At 40.6% G+C, this 21540-nt stretch overlaps 1 protein-coding gene across 1 annotated transcript in view; it reads left to right on the forward strand.

Annotated features, from left to right (window-relative positions):
• The first annotated feature begins 10257 nt into the window (after nucleotides 1-10257).
• The window catches only part of ireb2 (iron-responsive element binding protein 2), a 37030-nt gene continuing 25747 nt past the window's right edge, over nucleotides 10258-21540 (forward strand). Inside the window, exon 1 of the mRNA XM_014124042.3 lies at nucleotides 10258-10392. Coding sequence (XP_013979517.3) covers nucleotides 10368-10392 — 25 coding nt within the window. The 5' untranslated portion in view covers nucleotides 10258-10367. The remainder of the gene's footprint in view (nucleotides 10393-21540) is intronic.

Consider the following 21540-nt stretch of genomic DNA (forward strand, 5'->3'; position numbering starts at 1 on the left):
GTTGCGAATAGTCAACTGGGGCGCAAAAAAACGCATTGGGAAGAAAAGGCGCAAATTAACTGCAAAAGACTTGAGAAGAATTAAACGTCAAACGACCAGGAACCCATTATCCTCCAGTGCCACCGTATTCCAGAACTGCAACCTACCTGGAGTGTTCAGAAGTACAAGGTGTCAGGTGCTCAGAGACATGGCCAAGGTCAAGAAGACTGAAACAAGACCACCACTGAATAAGATTCACAAGTTGAAGCGTCAAGATTGGACAAAGAAATACCTGAAGACAGATTTTTCAAAGGTTTTATGGACAGATGAAATGAAAGTGACTCTTGATGGACCAAATGGATGGGCCCGTGGCTGGATCAGTAATGGACACAGGGCACCACTTTGAGTCAGGTGCCAGCAAGGTGAAGGAGGGGTACTGGTATGGGCTGCTATCATTGAGGATGAGGTAGTTGGACCTTTTCGGGTTGAAGATGGACTGAAACTCAACTCCCAAACCTACTGCCAGTTTCTGGAAAATTCTTTCGTCAAACAGTGGTACAGGAAGAAGTCCTCAGCATTCTAGAAGGCCATGATCTTTATGCAGGACAATGCTCCATCACATGCATCCAAGTACTCCACTGCTTGGCTAGCCAGCAAGGGCCTCAAAGATGCCTGAATAATGACCTGGCCCCCTTCCTCACCTGACTTAAATCCTATTGAGAACTTGTGGGCCCTTCTCAAACGTGAGATTTACAGTGATGGCAGACAATACACCTTTTTGAACAGCACTTAGGAGGCCGTGGTTGCTGCTTCAGTGAAAATTTATCGTGAACAGATCAAGAAACTGACAGACTCCATGGATGGAAGGCTCATGGCAGTTACTGAAAATAAGGGTGGCTATATTGGTCACTGAATATTTTTGAAAGGCCAAAAATATTATATAATTGTCATTTTGTGTTACTTATCTGTTACACTTACTCTAAAAATTGAGAATAAACAAGTGAGTTGAGATAAATTATTTTTGTAATTTAGTTGCCTAATAATTCTGCACACTAATAGTTGCCTAATAATTCTGCACACTTATATATTTCCCTGAGAAAGACAAAACTCATTTTTCCTTTGTTAAACATTCAGGTTTGAGGTTCAATAATATTTTGGATTGACTGAGAGCATTGTGTTTGTTCAACAATAAAATTAATCCCGAGGAATACAATTTGCCTAATAATTGTGCACGCAGTGTAGTACCCAATTGTCATACTTGAGTAAAAGTAAAGATAACTTAATAGAATATGACTCAAGTAAAACTCACCCAGTAAAATACTACTTGAGTAAAAGTCTAAAAGTATTTGGTTTTAAATATACTTAAGTATCAAAAGTAAATGTAACTGCTCAAATATACTTAAGTATCAAAAATAAAAGTATAAATCATTTCAAATTCCTTATAAAAAGCAAACCAGACGAAATCATTTTCTTGTTTTTTTAATTTACGGACAGCCAGGTACATGCTCCAACACTCAGACATAATTTACAAATGTTTAGTGAGTCCGCCAGATCATAGGCAGTAGGGATGACCAGGGGTGTTCTCTTGATAAGTGTGTGAAATAGACAATTTTTCTGTCCTGCTAAGCATTCAAAATGTAACAAGTACTTTGGGTGTGAGGGAAAATGTACGGAGTAAAAAGTACATACTTTTCTTTAGAAATGTAGTGAAATAAAAATTGTCAAAAATATAAATAGTAAAGCAAAGTACAGATAAACCCAAAAACTACTTAAGTAGTACTTTCAAGTATTTTTACTTAAGTACTTTGCACCACGGATGAGAAACATAAAAAAAGTGCCACATTTAGAGCTAGCTGAACTGAGCCACCTATTCCTCATTCTGCATTATGTATCTTAATAAATGTAGCTATTCCATGGAGGAAAATGGCATACAATCATATTCTTCATGAATGCATTGTCGTGTCTTTGGGGTACCATTAAACTGAAGACATGTTTATCAATTAACTCCCTGTAATTATTATCACGCGATTAAACTGATTAATCGTTTAATTGTAATTAACTAGGAGATCGGGGCACCAAGGAAAATATTCAGATTACAAAGTTATAATTTTCCTAATATAACTTTCCTAAATTATAACATTATATATTATATTCTATTATAGGCCGATTATCTTCTGGTTTAAGTGGTGTATTTTACCTCGCGTCCAGTCTCATTCCAAACGTCGTAAATTGTTGTATCTGCACGAACCCAGTCTTTACTAAGAGTCATCCATCCATACATCAATTGTCTTAAAATCATTTATTTACTAAACTAAGTAATTCACAGAAAGTATACAAACAGTAATTATCGTCACAAAGAATTGGTAGAGTAATGTGCCCTAGTGGGCTAACAGCATGGCTGGTGTCTTGTTCAACAATGGGTCATAAAAGTTCAGCTGAGGAGGTACACAGAGTTCATTAATATTAACAATTGATATGCTAAACCTTTGCACATGAACGCTCACTCATTCGGGAACAATTGCAATCAATATATATTTACGCTCAGTGTGTCGTCGGGATCCTTGTTGGAGCGTCGTTCTGTTGGAGAGTTTGCTCTCTCTCTCTCTCTCTCTCTCTCTCTCTCTCTCTCTCTCTCTCTCTCTCTCTCTCTCTCTCTCTCTCTCTCTCTCTCTCTCTCTCTCTCTCTCTCTCTCTCTCTCTCTCTCTCTCTCTCTCTCTCTCTCTCTCTCTCTCTCTCTCTCTCTCTCTCTCTCTCTCTCTCTCTCTCTCTCTCTCTCTCTCTCTCTCTCTCTCTCTCTCTCTCTCTCAAAGCGACATTCATTAATGTCGTTATAGAATGGATGTTTTGTTGGTCTTCGCGTTCAATGATATAATTTCTAGCTCGCAATGGAGTGGAGGCCTGGTCTCCAGAAATGTAAATCAGGGTGGGTTTTATAGTGAACATAGAACAGGCTTGTCACATGACGCCTGGTCCTGTCTGTGTCCCTGGGGGCGTGCCGATGACTGAGTTAAGCTTGGTACAGAAATACAATTCTATCACATCAGTACATAGCATCTCAATGTATTACAAATAGCTTTATCCTTATTAATACACTCTATACAACCATGTGGATGCAAGTCCCATCGCTGAGGCTATTATATAAACAGTTTTATGGTAATATGGCTATATTGTCTCTTCTGAGTATCACAAAATTGTACCAAGCGGACCAGTTCGTAGCTGGATTCTTCACCAGTCTTCCATACCTTCTCCAGAACACAAATGTCGCTTGGCTCCCCAATTCTGTGAGTTGGAAGAATTTCCTGTGTCTCTCTATGGGCCATGTGGCAAGAGATTCTCCTCTTAGAGTTTTACGACCCCTTCACACAGGGCCTGGGTGGGGGGGGAGGTAGGTTGGGGGATGGTGCAAGGGGGAGGGGGTCAACTGTCCTCCCTGTACTCAAAGAGGCCAACGTCATGACAGCATAGATGCCCCCAAATATTTGTACGGGTTACAAATACTGATGGGAGGGTGTGGTTGTGTGTCAGGATTGAATGATTTCCAAGGAGGTGTTGCCATGGTCGGGAACAGTTGAAGTCGTTTTTCTTGGTTACAGATACATCAAAACATTTAAAGAAATAATACATTTTTAACTGTTCTAGGAAGAACGACTCCTTTTTGCTCCTCTGTTCCTATAGGCAAAAACTCAAACAGGAAGTACCCATGCTAAGGTCTACTCAACACTGGTCTGACCAATGGAAATCCATGCTTCAAGATTGTTTTGATCAGGCGGACTGAGATATGTTCCAGGTAGCCTCTGAGAATAACATAGACGAATACACGGATACGGTGACTGAGTTCATCAGGAAGTGTATATAAGATATTGTACCCACTGTGACTTAAAACCTACCCAAACCAGAAACCGAGGATAGATGGCAGCATTCGTGCAAAACTGAAAGAGCGAACCACCGCATTTAACCATGGCAAGGTAACTGGGAATATGGCCGAATACAAATAATCCCCCCTTAAGGCAATCAAACAGGCAAAACATCAGTACAGAGACAAAGTGGAGTCGCAATTTAACGGATCAGACACAAGACTTATGTGGCAGGGTCTACAGACAATCACAAAGTACAAAAGAAAAACTTCTGACTCACTGGGAAGGTGATGAAAGAAATAAAAGCTAAAATAAATCACTGTACTATTATTCTGACATTTCACATTCTTAAAATAAAGTGGTAATCCTAACTGACCTAAAACAGGGAATTTTTACTAGGATTAAATGTCATGAACTGTGAAAAACTGTGTTTAAATTTATTTGGCTAAGGTGTATGTAAACTTCCGACTTCAACTCTTTCCCAGAGCTCAATCACAGTGTGACATTAGCTAAGCGTCCTGTTTGACTTCTTCGTTAATGTTTAACGGCGGTTGGTATCTAAAAATGTTGCATTACCGCCACAACTAGACTGGAGTATAACTCCCTTATACTTTGCAATTACTGTATGACATCAAAACACAGACCTTATATGAAGTAGTTCAAAAATCCCCAATGGAAAAATGAATTGTGAAAAAATGATTGGAACCATTTCTGGATTTTACTGCTAGGTTTTCTGGGTATTATGACTCGTACCATGGTACTAATGCTGCGTTTAAAGTCGGAAATCTCTGACTGGAGAAAATCGATTTGAACGGTCATCCAACTCAGAATTCCAACTCTGGAACTCAGGCCTCTTTCTAGAGCTCTGACATGCCGTGTTCAAAAACACTGGGTACTCAGAAAAATCAGAGGACAAATTATGACATCAGTGATCATCAGGTCAGAAAGTCAGCGCTCTAGAAAGAGTCCAGAGTTCCTGAGTTGGAATTCTGAGTTGAATGACCCTTCAAATAGATTTTTCCCAGTAGGAGCTCGTTTTTTTTCCCCGAGTTCCCAGATGTTTTGAATGCACTGAAGTCGGAGATTTTCAGAGTGCCTGGTTGTTTTGAACGCGGCATCAATAAAGACACGACAGGTGCCCAAATTGATGAAGTATGTTGCACAGCAAGAGTGGAGAAAAACGGATTTGTTTCAGTCAGTGGTCCTGATGAGCCCTTCCCAGCTAGCTAGTTTAAAGGTATGCCAAGAAACGTGTCTGCCAAAGTTGGGCCTTAGGCACGTGTTCAGAAATAATTGCGTTTTTAATCAGAGTAATGAATATGATTTTTCACAAAATGTAGACGTTAATGCCGTAGTTGTACATTTCCTGTGTTAATCACTACTTTAAATGTGCTTTAGCCGTCACCCTGGCCTGATATTGGCTGCTACACTAACTAGCTACTTCCCTTTCATTACTGCCGCAAGGGGCAGCTAGGACACTGTGCCCATGCTGTTGGGTTCCCGGCTTGCAGTGCAAACTCTCCATATTGAGCAGTAGAGACTGTACAGTTGGCCTATCATGGTGACATCCAGATGGTTACTAATACCAAATACCAATACTACATGTTATTTATTGTGTAGGCTGTTATCCTACTGTAAATAAAACCAAGTGGGATGGAACAAATTGGCCACTTTAGCTACCGACAGTGTCATGTGATACAGCTGCCAGGTGGAAAGCAACTCACTAGTGCAAGCACTAGCCTCTTCGCCCTACCATATTGCTTTGCTCCAGGAGACCCAAAGATAGAACAATGAGACAGATATTTCACCGGATGTATAAATGTGAAGCATCGGGTTGGCGTTTCCACTCACTACCAAATATGGTGATGAGAGGAAGCCCAGTGACTCGCAGTGGGAGAAGATAGAGCGAGATGGATTTTGGCCTGACATTCAGCAAATTCTCGTCGATTAAACATTTGATCTCCATACCTTTTTCCATACGTTTCCAAAACTAGAATCTGTAACAAACAGTGGACTGTATTTTGTAGACTTTACCCTTTGCCAAAGTTTTAAACAAACAATTGAGTTATTGCACAGGAGCACTTCACCGAATCTAGCTCATGCTTGGTTCTGCGCACTATGATTAATTTGCTCCCATTGGAGTCTATCTTGGGAGACCTGTCGCCGGAATCAAGTGGCTAGCAAGCACCTCTATGCAACATCGTTGCACCGGGCATGTCATGGTGACATCCAGATAGTGACCAATAAATACTACTACTTTTATTTATTTATCGCCCATCGAAATAAACAACTTATTTAACAAGTTTTATATAGCCCCATGCTGCTGTTGTTGCCTAGCTGCCGTCTCTGTTCAGCTATTATTCCACTCCAGAATGTTAGCTAAAATGACTGGTACCCAGTTGATGATGAAGATAATGGCGCCGTTTTACGATCTCGTAACAAATTGTGCTATTGTGTATGTTTTTTATGTTATTTGTTACTTATTTTGTACATAATGTTTCTGCCACCATGTCTTATGACCAAAAAGAGCTTCTTGATATCAGGGCAGCAATTACTCACCCCGTACTGGAGGAATTCTTCTTCTTCAACGAGTCGAATGGGAAGGATTTACTCCAGACACCCGACAAGGCCCTGATCCCCGTCATTCGCAGGAGGAAAAGACGGCGGTATCGTGGAAGACAGTCTGGGTGCCTTGTAAGGATCAGTCGCCAAGAGGGTAATCTACCTTTACCATCGGTCCTATTAGCCAACTTACAATCAATTGATAATAGAATAGACGAACTACGAGCACATATATCCTACCAGAGGGACATTTAAGAATGAATGCCTTATGTTCACCGAGTTGTGGCTGAACGACGACATGATTAACATACAGCTGGCGGGTTTTAAGCTTCTTCGGCAGGATAGAACAGCGGCCTCTGGTAAGACAAGGGGCGGCGGCCTATGCATATTTGTAAACAACAGTTGGTGCACGAAATCAAAGGAAGTCTCGAGGTTTTGCTCGCATGAGGTAGAGTATCTCATGATAAGCTTTAGACCACACTATTTACCAAGAGAAATTACATCTATATTTTTCGTAGCTGTCTATATATATCACTGCAGACCGATGCTGGCACTAAGACCTCACTCAATGAACTGTATATGGCCATAAGCAAACATGAAAATGCTCATCCAGAGGCGGTGCTCCTCGTGGCCAGGGACTTTAAAACTTTAAAGACTTTAAAAAAGTGGTCAGATGAAGAAGATGCTAAACAACAGGACTGTTTTGCTAGCACAGACTGGAATATGTTCCGGGATTCTTCCGATGGCATTGAGGAGTACACCACATCAGTCACTGGCTTCATCGATGACGTCGTCCCACACAGTGACTGTACGTACATACCCCAACCAGAAGCCATGGATTACAGGCAACATCTGCACTGAGCTAAAGGATAGAGCTGCCGCTTTCAAGGAGCGAGACTCTAACCCGGAAGCCTATAGGGAATTCCGCTATGCTCTCCGACGAACCATCAAACAGGCAAAGTGTCAATACAGGACTAAGATTGAATCGTACTACACTGGCTCCGACGCTCATCGGATGTGGCAGGGCTTGCAAACTATCACAGACTACAAAGGAAAGCACAGCCACGAACTGCCCAGTGACACGAACCTACCAGACGTGCTAAATTACTTGCCTCGAAGCGAGCATAGAAGTAACACTGAAACATGCACAAGAGCACCAGCTGTTACGGATGACTGTGTGATCATGCTCTTCATACCTGATGTGAGTAAGACCTTTCAAACAGGTCAACATTCACAAGGCCGCAGGACATACCAGGACATGTACTCTGAGCATGTGCTGACCAACTGGCAAGTGTCTTCACTGACATTGTCAACCTGTCCCTGACTGAGTCTGTAATACCAACATGTTTTAAGCAGAACACCATAGTCCCTGTGCCCAAGAACACTAAGGTAACCTGCCTAAATGACTACCGACCTGTAGCACTCACGTCTGTAGCCATGAAGTGCTTTGAAAGGCTGGTCATGGCTGACATCAACACCATTATCCCAGAAACCCTAGACCCACTCCAATTTGCATACAGCCCCAACAAATCCACAGATGGTGTTATCTCTACTGCACTCAACACTGCCCTTTCCCACATGGACAAAATTAACACTTATGTGAGAATGCTATTCATTGACTACAGCTCAGCGTCCAACACCATAGTGCCCTCAAAGCTCATCACTCAGCTAAGGATCCTGGGACTAAACACCTCCCTCTGCAACTGGATCCAGGACTTCCTGATGGGCCACCCCCAGGTGGTAAGGGTAGGGAACATCACATCTGCCACGCTCAACACGGGGGCCCCTCAGGGGTGTGTGCTCAGTCCCCTCCTGTACTCCCTGTTCACTCATGACTGCATGGCCAGGCACGACTCCAACACCATCATCAAGTTTGCCGATGACACAACAGTGGTAGGCCTGGTCACCGACAACGATGAGACAGCCTATTGGGGGAGGTCAGAGACCTGGTCGTGTGGTGCCAGGACAACAACCTCTCCCTCAATGTGATCAAGAAAAAGGGGATGATTGTGGACTACAGGAAAAGGAGGACCAAGCACACCCCCATTCTCACTGACGGGGCTGTAGTGGAACAGGTTGAGAGCTTCAAGTTCCTTGGTGTCCACATCACCAACAAACTAACATGGTCCAAACACACCAAGACAGCCATGAAGAGGGCACGACAAAGCCTATTCCCCCTCAGGAGACTGAAAAGATTTGAGATGGGTCCTCAGATCCTCAGAAGGTTCTACAGCTGCAACAATGAGAGCATCCTGACTGGTTGCATCATTGCCTGGTATGGCAACTGCTCGGCCTCCGACCGCAAGGCACTACAGAGGGTAGTGCGTATGACCCAGTACATCACTGGGGCCAAGCTTCCTGCCATCCAGGACCTCTATATCAGGCGGTGTCAGAGGAAGGCCCTAAAAATTGTCAAAGACTCCAGCCACCCCAGTCATAGACTGTTCTTTCTGCTACCGCACGGTAAGCGGTACCGGAGTGCCAAGTCGTGGTCCAAAAGGCTTTTTAACAGCTTCTACTCCGACCAAGCCATAAGACTCCTCAACAGCTAGTCAAAGGGCTACCCAGCCCCCTCTTGTACGTTACTGCTACGCTCTGTTCATAATCTATGCATAGTCACTTTAACTCTACCTACATGTACATATTACCCCAACTAACACCGGTAACCCCTTGTGTACATATTACCCCAACTAACACCGGTAACCCCTTGTATGTAGCCTCGCTTGTTATTTTACTGCTGCTGTTACATTTTTGTATTTTTAACTTAACATTTTATTTGTATTTTTTCCCTTAATTTCTTAAAGCATTGTTGGTTAAGGACTTGTAAGTAAGCATTTCACTGTAAGGTCTACACCTGTTGAAATTCGGCGCACGTGACAAAACATTTGATTTGCCAGCAAGCCAGCATGAACTAGCTTGCTGGGAAGGGCCATTGAGCTTTTAAAGAACATGAAAGGCTCATCAGGGCGACTTACTGAACCGAAACCAATCGTTTCCACGACATACGTCATCAATTTGTGTAATTGCCGCGTTCCCATCACATTCGGAACTAGGAAACTCAAAAATGTTCGACTTGCTAACTTGTATAGCGATAGGTGCCGCGTTCAACCTGTTATCAAGTGAGAAATGTCCGAGGTTCCGACGTACGTGGACGCGGCATAAGACTCTATGGCTGTATAGCCAGAGATACTGGATATAACGACGAGATGCCCAGGTCTCAGCCCTAACAATGGAATTTGATGTCCACAGCGTGGAACGGCGTCTTCCTATGCTCTCTTTGGATTGGTGGATACAGCTCGTTATTTGAATATCATTTGAATATTCGAAGAGCGTGTTGACGTCAAACCGCCCGAATTCAATGGAGAGTGAGACGCTATGCAAGCCTCATAAATATAAATCATTTCACCAGGAACAAAATAAATCACATTTTATTCGTCACATGCACCGGCAGGTAGCCAAGTGGTTAGAGGGTTGGGCCAGTTACCAAAAGGTTGCTAGAACGAACCCCCGAGCTGACATGGTAAACATCTGTCGTTCTGCCCCTGAACAAGGCAGTTAACCCGCTGTTCCTAGGCTGTCATTGTAAATAAGAATGTGTTCTTCACTGACTTGCCTAGTTAAATAAAGGTTAAATAAAAATAAATTAAAAAAAATACAATGAAACGCTTACTTACAAGCCCTTAACCAACAACAACTGATAAAGTCATTTTTTTCCACACAGTTGCCAGGATGCCACATGCATCACACGTATCAGTCCACTCCTAATAACCTATGCATTCCAACTTTTATTAGATAAAATAGAATTTCATTTTTATCTCCTAAATTCGACACTCATTGCCCCCACCATACAAAAACGCCTCACCTGCTTAATAATTAATGAGTTGCTTGACGTGGACATGTTTTGGGTGGAGTAAACCCTCTCGCTTCGCCTCTTCCTCTCTGGTATAGCCTCTCCCGTTTCAGAACTCATCATGGCGCTCACTTCCTCAGTCAAAGGTAAGAGTCGTCTTCAATAACATTTCCAAGCTATTATTTCAAATCAACACAGTTTGCAAAGCAGTTGACGGCCATGTCAATTATTTCATTATGTAAAGCCTGAAATATCTCACGTTTACTTGGGCTTCCTCACTGTCCAGGTAGCTTGTTATGCTAATGACACTTAGCTAGCTAACGTTAGCTGGCTAGTAACATTACTCCTTTAATCTTCACTTGCAGTCGCCCCAAAAAGTCACGTTACCTAGCTAGCTATACATCCAATTATCTGACGGGGAATTGCACTGCAGTAATGTTATTTATTGAATGTGTGGGTGAAAGTATTTAGCTAACGTTAACTAGCTATTAACTATAGCGTGCTAGTAACGTTAGCGTGTTTGTCTTATCAGGATGTAATACACAATTGGTATATACAGACAAACATTTTTCATACAAGCCAGAATGTTGAATAAAATTATATTTAAACTTACTCTACCGCTTGTACGTGAGGTTTGTCCTGTAGCTACTCGAAATTTGAGACAAATTATCCACAGGAAAGTATATATTTTTTTACCTGACTTTAAAGAGCTGGTAGGTATATGATTCCGCACCGATTATAAATTTAAAGTGAGTTTTATATTGGATATTCTGTTTTCTCTCGTCAATAGCAATTGAACCAAGCATGACAATGGACAAGTTCATTTTGCATGGCCCTATGTCATAGGTGGGTGGATTTTGATCATTTTAGACCATTCCATTGGTCCTTGAAGGAAAGGTTCACCCATTTTAAATGTTGTATTGTTTTTGTGCATCTCTGAGTGATGTTCTATCGATTTCCCTGTGTTATTTCATGTTTGCATGTGTATCTGAGTTATTGGCATTCAAGTAGTCAGATCCGTCCGGTATGGGTTAGTACTGAGATAAAGTCGCTCTCAGTAAACTGGAAGGTAATAGGAATATGACTTTTAGATTGTTAAAACGTCTTATCATACATGTCAGATTTCAATACTGGCCGATGTGATAACTCGGGAGAATGTATTTTCTCGAATGAGCCATTGATAACATTTTTGTGATATTCCTACCTTGAGAATTTTTTTATTTAATGGAGGGTCTATCACATTTTTCCTTTTTGTCTGCCTCTTTAGGGCAGAGTGCATTACATGGTGCTGTTGCCAGATATATTATAGAAAGGAGATCGGAATGTATAATGCAGCACCCAGCAGACTGTTGACAAATCGCGTTCACGTTATTGTGCTGCTCACGCGGTTGCTAAGCTAATCGTCACACAATCCCTTCTCAAAGTCATTAGCTGCGCTCGAATACTCATACTAACCATACTATTTGTGATGTGAATTGAATGTATATAGTATGCTTATTGATCATAGTATGGATATAGTTAGTATGTCAAATGTTCCCGGATGTCGTACTAAATTTGCCAAAATATGAAGTATACACGCAGAGGACACTGTCTGTACTTTAGGGCCCATAATGCAATTCTTCAGGAAATGGGCATAGCTACACATCATTTTCAGATTTGAAGAAAATGGCGGAAAGTACGCAGCTGAAGTACAACGAGGTCGGATACAAATTCATAGCTTTAACTAATTATGACAAATGTTGAGTAATGTAATAACTTTTCAAATAAATTACCTTACATGTTATGTTGGCTGACAATTTGTTAGCTACGCTGTCCTTACGAACCACATTGCATATTGTTACAGCAATATGTTAGCTAGCTACCTAATGTTAGTTGGCTACTTATACATCAAACCGATTATGGCCAATTATATTGCACTCCATCAGGAGACTGCGTGGCAGGCTGACCACTTGTTACATGAGTGCAGAAAGAAGCCAAGGGAAGTTGATAGCTAGCATTAAACTTATCTTATAAAAAACAATAATCACTAGTTAACTACACATGGTTTATGATAGCTTGTCCTGCATTGCATATAATCAATGCAGTGCATGTTAATTTATCATCGAATCACAGCCTACTTTGCCAAACGGGTGATGATTTAACAAGCGCATTCGCGAAAAAAGCACTGTCGTTGCACCAATGTGTACCTAACACCTAAACATCAATGCATTTCTTAAAATCAATACACGTATATTTTTTTAAACCTGCATATTTAGTTAATATTGCCTGCTAACATGAATTTCTTTTAACTAGGGAAATTGTGTCACTTCTCTTGCGTTCTGTGCAAGCAGAGTCAGTGTATATGCAGCGGTTTGGGCCGCCTGGCTCGTTGCGAACTGTGTGAAGACCATTTCTTCCTAACAAAGACCGTAATTAATTTGCCAGAACTGTATATAATTATGACATAACATTGAAGGTTGTGCAATGTAACAGCAATATTTAGACTTAGGGTTGCCACCCGTTCGATAAAATAAGTAACGGTTCCGTATTTCACTGAAAGAATAAACGTTTTGTTTTCGAAATGATAGTTTCTGGATTTGACCATATTAATGACCTAAGGCTTGTATTTCTGTGTGTTTATTATATTATAGTTAAGTTTATGATTTGATAGAGCAGTCTGACTGAGCGGTGGTAGGCAGCAGCAGGCTCGTAAGCATTCATTCAAACAGCACTATCCTGCGTTTTTCCAGCAGCTCTTCGCTGTGCTTCAAGCATTGTACTGTTTATGACTTCAAGCCTATCAACTCTCCAGATTAGGCTGTCTATACTATAGTGCCTATAAGACCAACCAATACTCAAAGGTATATGAAATACAAACGGTAGAGAGAGAAATAGTCATATAATAACTAGAACCTAAAACTTCTTAACTTGAAGACTCATGTTAAAAGGAACCACCAGCTTTCATATGTTCTGAGCAAGGAACATAAACGTTAGCTTTTTTCCATGGCACGTATTGCACTTTTACTTTCATCTCCAACACTGTGTTTTTGTATTATTTAAACCAAATTGAACATGTTTCATTATTTATTTGAGACTAAATTGATTTTATTGATGTGTTAAATTAAGTGTTCATTCAGTGTTGTTGTAATTATCGTTAATACAAATATATATTTAAAAATCGGCCAATTAATCGGTATTGGCTTTTTTTGGTCCTCCAATAATCGCTATCGGCGTTGAAAAATCATAATTGGTCGACCTCTACTCTGGATAACATGAAGACAGCCTAACCAGCTCTGCTAGGGTGAGTAAAATGGTCAGAGTGGTCTCATTTGTGTCTGGAAGTAGATGGCAAGCTAGTCAGTATTAGCTTGGGCGCTTGACTGCCGTTGTAAGGTAAGAATGCTCAAATCAACCGTACTCCTTGGCCCGAGCGTCCAGTGTGCGCTCCAAGACAATGCTCTGAATTTACGAGCACACTCTGGCACTCCAGATTGAATTTAAGAACACACCCGAAGTTTTAAAATGTCTAAGTAGTCATTTGTTATGCTAGCAAGAGGTTGCATAGCAACAGCATCAACTTCCGGGGGACAGGCGAAGAGCTAGTATGCTCAACTGAAAGAATACTGTTTGTTTACTTTACAATATACTAAAATGAACTCATGTCATGTAGTATACAGTATGTGTTGTATGGGTATTTGAACACAGTTAGTGTATATGTCGAGAAACGTGCCCATTTCCCTCAAATACGTAATGTCACAATTTCTAAGTTAATTATCTCACATCTCGGAAAAGATTTGCAATGTTTTACTTCTTGTTGACAAAATTTCGGTTAATGTTGGGTTTTGGAGCTAGCACCCAGTAGATTCCCATTCACTCCTTGAGGAAAAACGTTCCCTTTCCCAGAATCGCCCAGAATGCACCGCGCAGCCCATTGACCTAGCGTGGTATATCTGCCATTGCGAAAGTTAGACTCCACTCTGTGAGGCACATCGAGCTGCAAGTTGAACATGGTGAGATTGTAGACACCTAAATTGATAATGCAGTTTAAAGGATTTTACAACTAACTAGCTACTTTAAATGCTGATAATGTCTTTGGTATTATTGTGTGTAGCTACGTTTGCTTGCTTGCTAGCTTGCCAGCCAGTCCATAGAGAGAACATTGCATTGTGGATTTTGTAGTTGACTTGAGCTGCAACAGATTTCAACAATGATTTTCCATGTTGCCACCAACCTTATTATAATGCAAAAATGAAACATTTGTTCACAAAAAATATTGTTCTCACATATTAGTGTTATTTAACACTGTCAATTAAAGGAATGAGTGGTTTTGGTTGGATTTTTCCTTTAATAAGTGATCTCTTCACCCACCTGAGGCATGCAAAACGAACTCCACCATTTGAAAATTGTAATTTCTGCATCAGTGGAGGATGGAGAACAATGGAAAAAAAAATTTGTGAGTTTTTCAGTCTCCAACAAAAAGGGGGGTGATTGTTCTCCATCCTCCCCTAGTTCAGAATATACTTTTGTTTTCATGGCATGCTTGGTTCAATAGCTATTGACGAGAGAGAAAATATTTAACATTTACATTTTTAACCTTTATTTAACTAGGCAAGTCAGTTAAGAACAAATTCTTATTCACAATGAATGCAGGAATGTGATTGGTCTGACAAGGAGAGCAAAGATTAATCATCCGAGTGGAGAAGTGCAACTGCAGCACAAAATTAGTCTGAAACTGATCAGAAATGACAATAAAGGAAGCATTTCAGATCTGCATTTACAAAATGCAGCAAGATTTTTCTTATGCTTTCTAAAAAAAAAAAATCTGCGTGGAAAAACGCAGAATTCTGCGTTGAGACCCCTGCTGGCTCAGAACATGTAAGGAAATCAGTCGATTGAAATAAATTCATTAGACCCAAATCTATTGATTTCACATGACTGAATACAGATATGCATTGTTGGTCACAGATACCTTAAAAAAAAAAAGGGTATAGTTGAAACTGGGATTCATCTGTGAAGAACACCGTTATCCAGCGTGTCAGTGGCTATCGAAGGTGAGCATTTTCCCACTGAAGTCAGTTACGACGCCGAACTGCAGTCAGGTCAAGACCCTGGTGAGGACGACGAGCACGCAGATGAGCTTCCCTGAGACGGTTCTGACAGTCTGACAGAAATTCATCGCTGATGCAAACCCACAGTTTCATCAGCTGTCCGGGTGGCTCGTCTCAGACCATCCCGTAGGTGAAGCCGGATGTGGAGGTCCTTTGCTGGCGTGGTTACACACGGTCTGCGGTTGTGAGGCCGGTTGGATGTACTGCCAAATTCTCTAAAACGACATTTGAGGCAACTTATGGTAGAGAAATGAACATTCAATTATTTGGCAACAGCTCTGGTGGACATTCTTGCAGTCTGCATGCCAATTGCGCGCTCCCTAAAAACTTGAGACATCTGTGGCATTGTGTTGAGGCAAACTGCACATTTTAGTGGTCTTTTATTGTCCCTAGTGGAAGGTGCACCTGTCATGAATGATCATTCTATTTAATCAGCTTCTTCATATGCCACACGTCAGGTGGATGGATTATCTTGGCAAAGGAGAAATGCTCACTAACAGGGATGTAAGCAAATTTGGGCACAAAACTTGAGAAATAAGCTTTTTGTGTGTATGGAAAATGTCTGATTAAAAAAAAAAAAAAGATAATTAAAAAAAGAATGTATTTCAGCTCACAAAACATGGGACAAACACTTTACATGTTGCATTTATACAGTGGCAAGAAAAAGTATGTGAACCCTTTGGAATTACCTGGACCTCTGCATAAATTGGTCATACAATTTGATTTGATCTTCATCTAAGTCACAACAATAGACACACGGTCTGCACACAAACACTTATACGTTTTCATGTCTTTATTGACCACACCGTGTAAGCATTCACAGTGCAGGGTGGGAATAGTATGTGAACCCTTGGTTTTAATAACTTGTTGACCCTACTTTGGCTGCAATAACCTCAACCGAACGTCTTCTGTAGTTGCGGATCAGACCTGCGCAACAGTCAGGAGGAATTTTGGACCATTCCTCTTTACAAAACTGTTTCAATTCGATATTATGAAGCAAAGGCAACCAAATTACTAGCATGGAGACTCAGGAAACAACAAGCACAGAATACCATTTTTCAAAATAAAAGACCCCAAAACAAAGATCACATGCAAATTAGATGAAATACAGAATGCATTTGTATCATATTACACAAATCTGTACAAGAAACCAGAGAAGGCAGATGCACAGACAATAGAGCATTTTTTTTAACTCACTTGATCTCCCCTCAATTGGGACAGAGCAAAATGATAGACTAACTTTAGAAATATCCGCCGAAGAAATTAATAAAGCAATATCTCAACTAAAAGTAAACAAGTCTCCAGGCACTGATGGCTTCCCTTCAGAATGGTTCAAGACCTTCAGAGAACAACTAACACCTCTACTTAAGGCCTGTTTAAACTGGACTCTGCGGGAGGGGGGGGGGGGGTCTCCCACCGTCATGGAGAGAGGCCATCATATCTGTAATCCCAAAAGAGGGTAAAGGTAAGAAGGAATGCAGTTCATATAGACCTATCGCAATTCTTAACACGTATTATAAACTATATGCATAAATAATAGCCAAAAGAATGGAGAACATAATCCCAGAATTGATTGACGGAGATCAAACTGGTTTCATACAAAATAGGCAGACACAAGACAATATAAGGAGAACACTACATGTCATGGACCACATTACTCAGAATAAGACCAGTGCAATATTAATCAGTCTAGATGCAGAAAAAGCATTTGATCCGGTGGGATGGGATTACCTATTCCAAGTTATGGAAAGATTTAGTTTCAACAAAGGGATACAGTGCATCAAAACACTGTATTCGTGTCCGACCGCTAGAATAAAGATACATGGACATTTGTCACGAACGATAAAATTACAGCGAGGGGCAAGACAAGGCTGTAATCTTTCACCCACGCTCTTCTCCTCGTACATTGAACCATTAGCACAGGCAATAAGACAGGACCCAACCTTAGAGGGAATAACAATAAGAAGCAGTGAACATAAGATATGCATGTATGCTGATGACGTTCTGTTATTCCTTAAAGACCCAGGCTCAAGTGTACCTAGATTGATGGATGTTTTACAAACATTTGGAACATATTCAGGGTATGTGCTTAATGTACACAAGACCCAAGCCCTAGTATATAATTATACCCCACAGAAAGAGCTGAAGAGTAGGTATAACTTCCACTGGACCTCTTCATCCATTAAATATATTGGAGTATATCTACCAAAAGATACACCCAAATTTTATTGCATGAATTACTATCACATCAACAAGAAAATAAATGATGACCTAGACAGGTGGAATTCACTTCCCTTAGATCTTAGTAGTAGAATTGAAACAATCAAAATGAACATCCTGCTGAGGTTACTGTATTTGTTCCAATCACTGCCCATAGAAATCCCACCTAAACAGTTTAGAGAATGGGATAAACGGATATCAAGGTTTATCTGGAACAGTAAGAGACCAAGAACTAGATATACAACATTACAATTACCAAAAGAATGTGGGGGTATGGCCTTACCAAACCTAAAAGATGATTATTATGTGTCAGCCCAATTGAGACCTCTGGTGTTCTGGTGCAATTCAGAATACGAATCCAAATGGAAAGACATTGAGACTACTTTGACAGACACCCATACAGTCAGTTTTTGGAAATAAGAACATGTTAATAGAAATATACAGTAGACAAAATCAGTGGATTAATTTCTCTCTGAAGACATGGTTTAGGGTAGTTAAGCAAAATAATTTAGACAGAGAGGTCAAACTGCTGAGTTGGCCCGCATACGACCCCAGCTTCATCCCTGCAACTCAGGATAGCAGATTTAAACAATGGACGCAGAAAGGCATAACATCATTCAGTACAATCATAAGGAATGGGAACCTAGATAACTTCCAGGACCTAAGTAAAAAAACATGGCTTGGATAAACAAGATTTTTACAGATACCTACAAGTTCGACACAATTTCTTAAGGGAGATAAAAGTGACTGACCCTCGAGCACCTCCAAAATTAATCCAAGTATTCACTAACGCATACAACTTGGGGAGTAACAAAAAAAACAATCTCAAATCTCTACTTGGGTATTCAGTCCTCAAAGAAACATTCTACAAACTATATTAAAAAGAAATAGGAGGAGGAACTTAACATTGAAATAACTGATGAAACATGGTTGAACATATTAGAGACTCAACAAAGCTCCACCAACTCAAAGTCATGGAGATAATTCTGATGGAAGAATGTTGTACGTTTCTTCATAACACCTAAACTGAAATCAAAACAGACTGGCTCCCTTCATCCTTGTTGGAGAGAATGCGGCCTATCGAGGGTGGATCACTCTCATATCTTTTGGACTTGCCCCGCAATCGAAACCTACTGGGGAGAAATAAAATAATGGGATTTGACATAAACAAACATTCATTTCTTTGTACTTGGGTGAAATACCAGATAACTTACACAATAGAGAAAAGTACCTATTGAAGGTCCTACTGGCAGCCAGTAAAAAGGCTATCACTAGGAAATGGCTACAAAAAGACCCTCCCACAGTGACACAGTGGATAGACATTGTGAAAGAAATACACCACATGGAGCGTATGACCTTTCCTTTAAGAACACAAGAGGAGAGGAATACTGGGAAAAATGGGTTTCGTACTTGGAAAAGGTCTAATTCAAAGATGTCAATGAAACTAATATGATGAAGGTATGACGTGCACTATAACTGCCAGATCTTTTTTGTTCTTTTATTTTACTGTATTTGTACTTTCTTTGTGTTTCTACAATAAAAACAAAGTATAAAAAAAGTAAAAAAATTGTTTCAATTCAGCAATATTCTTGGGATGTCTGGTGTGAACTGCTCTCGAGGTCATGCCACAGCATCTCAATCGGGTTGAGGTCAGGACTCTGGGCCACTCCAGAAAGCGCATTTTCTTCTGTTGAAGCCATTCTGTTGTTGATTTACTTCTGTGTTTTGTCTTTGTTGCATCACCCAACTTCTGTTGAGCTTCAATTGGCGGACAGATAGCCTTAGGTTCTCCTGAAAAATGTCTTGATAGACGGAAAAATGAATTCACAAGTTTGATAGTAAGCTGTCCTGGCCCTGAGGCAGCAAAGCAGCCCCAAACCACAATGCTCCCTTCACCATACTTTACAGTTGGGATGACGTTGGTGTGCTGTGCCTTTTTTCTCTACACATAGTGTTGTGTGTTCCTTCCAAACAACTCCACTTTAGTTTAATCTGTCCACAGAATATTTTTCAAGTAGCGCTGTGGAACATCCAGATGCTCTTTTGCGAACTTCAGACGTGCAGCGATGCTCCAACCGAAGTGTATGTGAACTTCAACTGCACATTTGTGCAACAAATGTGCTTTTTTTCCGCTGCACATTTGTTAAATCTTCACCCGTTTGGCAAAGTTGAAGTAGGCTGTGATTCGATTATTATTATTTTTTTATTTTACCTTTATTTATCAGGTCTCATTGAGATAACATCTCTTTTCCAAGAGAGACCCGGTCCAATAGCAGCAGAGATTAATTAACAGGCACCGCATTGATTATATGCAACGCAGGACAAGCTAGTTAACTACACATGGTTGATGATATTACTAGGTTAACTAGGGATTATGTGAAGATAAGTTTACTGCTAGCTAGCAACCTTGGCTCATTGCAGCCACAAGGTCCTTTTGACGCTGCACTCGCGTAACAGGTGGTCAGCCTGCCACATTTTTTTTACATTTTAGTCATTTAGCAGCCGCTGTTATCCAGAGCGACTTACAGTAGTGAATCCATAGATTTCATTTCATGCATTTTTGTACTGGCCCCCCGTGGGAATCGAACCCACAACCCTGGCGTTGCACACACCATGCTCTACCAACTGAGCCACAGGGCCGGCCACACAGTTTCCTCATGGATTGCATTGTAATCGGCGATCTGCCATGCCGATTTAATTGGTCAACCTCTAATTTTTACCAGCTCGGGGATTCGATCCAGCAACCAATTGGTTACTGGCCCAACGCTCTAACCACTAGACTACCTGCCGCCCCTCATTACTATTGTCCTGCTGAAAGGTGAATTTGTCTCCCAGTGTCTGTTGGAAAGCAGACTGAACCAGGTTTTCCTCAATGATTTGGCTGTGCTTGGCTCTTCCGTTTCTTTTTATCCAAAAAATTCCCTACTCCTTGCCGTTGACAAGCATACCCATAACAGGATGCAGCCACCACCATGGTTAAAAATATGAAGCGGTACTCAGTGATATGCTGTGTTGCATTTGCCCCAAACATAACGCTTTGTATTCAGGACATAAAGTACATTTCTTTGCCAAATTTTTTGCAGTTTGACTTTAGTGCCATATTGCATACAGGATGCATGTTTTGGAATATTCTGTCTGTACAGGCTTCCCTCTTTTCACTCTCACAATTAGGTTAGTATTACAGTCATTAAACAGTTTGAAAGTCACCATTGGCCTCATGGTGAAATCCTGAGGGGTTTCCTTCGTCTCTGGCAACTGAGTTAGGAAGGACGCCTGTATCTTTGTTATGATTGGGTGTATTGATACACCATTCAAAGTGTAATAAATAACTTCACCATGCGCAAAGGGATATTCCATGTCTGCTTTTTAAAATCTTTAGCCTTCAACCATTGGGTACCCTTCATTGCGAGGCATTGGAAAACCTCCCTGGTCTTTGTGGTTGAATCAGTGTTTGAAATTCACTGCTCGACTGAGGGAGCTTACACATAGTTGTATGTGTGGGGTACAGAGATGAGGTATTCATTCAAAAATCATGTTAAACACTTATTGCACACAGAGTGAGCCCATGCAACTTATGTGACTTGTTAAGCACGTTTTTACTCCTGAACTTTCAGCTTTTAATTTCATTTATTTGTTTTAATAACTTGAATAATATAATTCTATGTTAACAGTATAGGGTATTGTGTAGAGGTAGACCGATTATGATTTTTCAACAACGATACCGATTATTTCAGGACCAAAAAAGGCCGATACCGATTAATCGGTCAATTTTTATATTTGTAATAATGACAATTACAACAATACTTAATGAACACTTATTTTAACTTAATATAATACATCAATAAAATCAATTTAGTCTTAATAAATAATGAAACCTGTTTGGTTTAAATAACGCAAAAACAAAGTGTTGGAGAAGAAAGTAAAAGTGCAATATTTGCCATGTAAAAAAGCTAACGTTTAAGTTCCTTGCTCAGAACATGAGAACAT

This window comes from Salmo salar, chromosome 10, assembly GCF_965601325.2.
Source record: "Salmo salar chromosome 10, fSalSal1, whole genome shotgun sequence".
Lineage (NCBI taxonomy): Eukaryota > Metazoa > Chordata > Actinopteri > Salmoniformes > Salmonidae > Salmo > Salmo salar.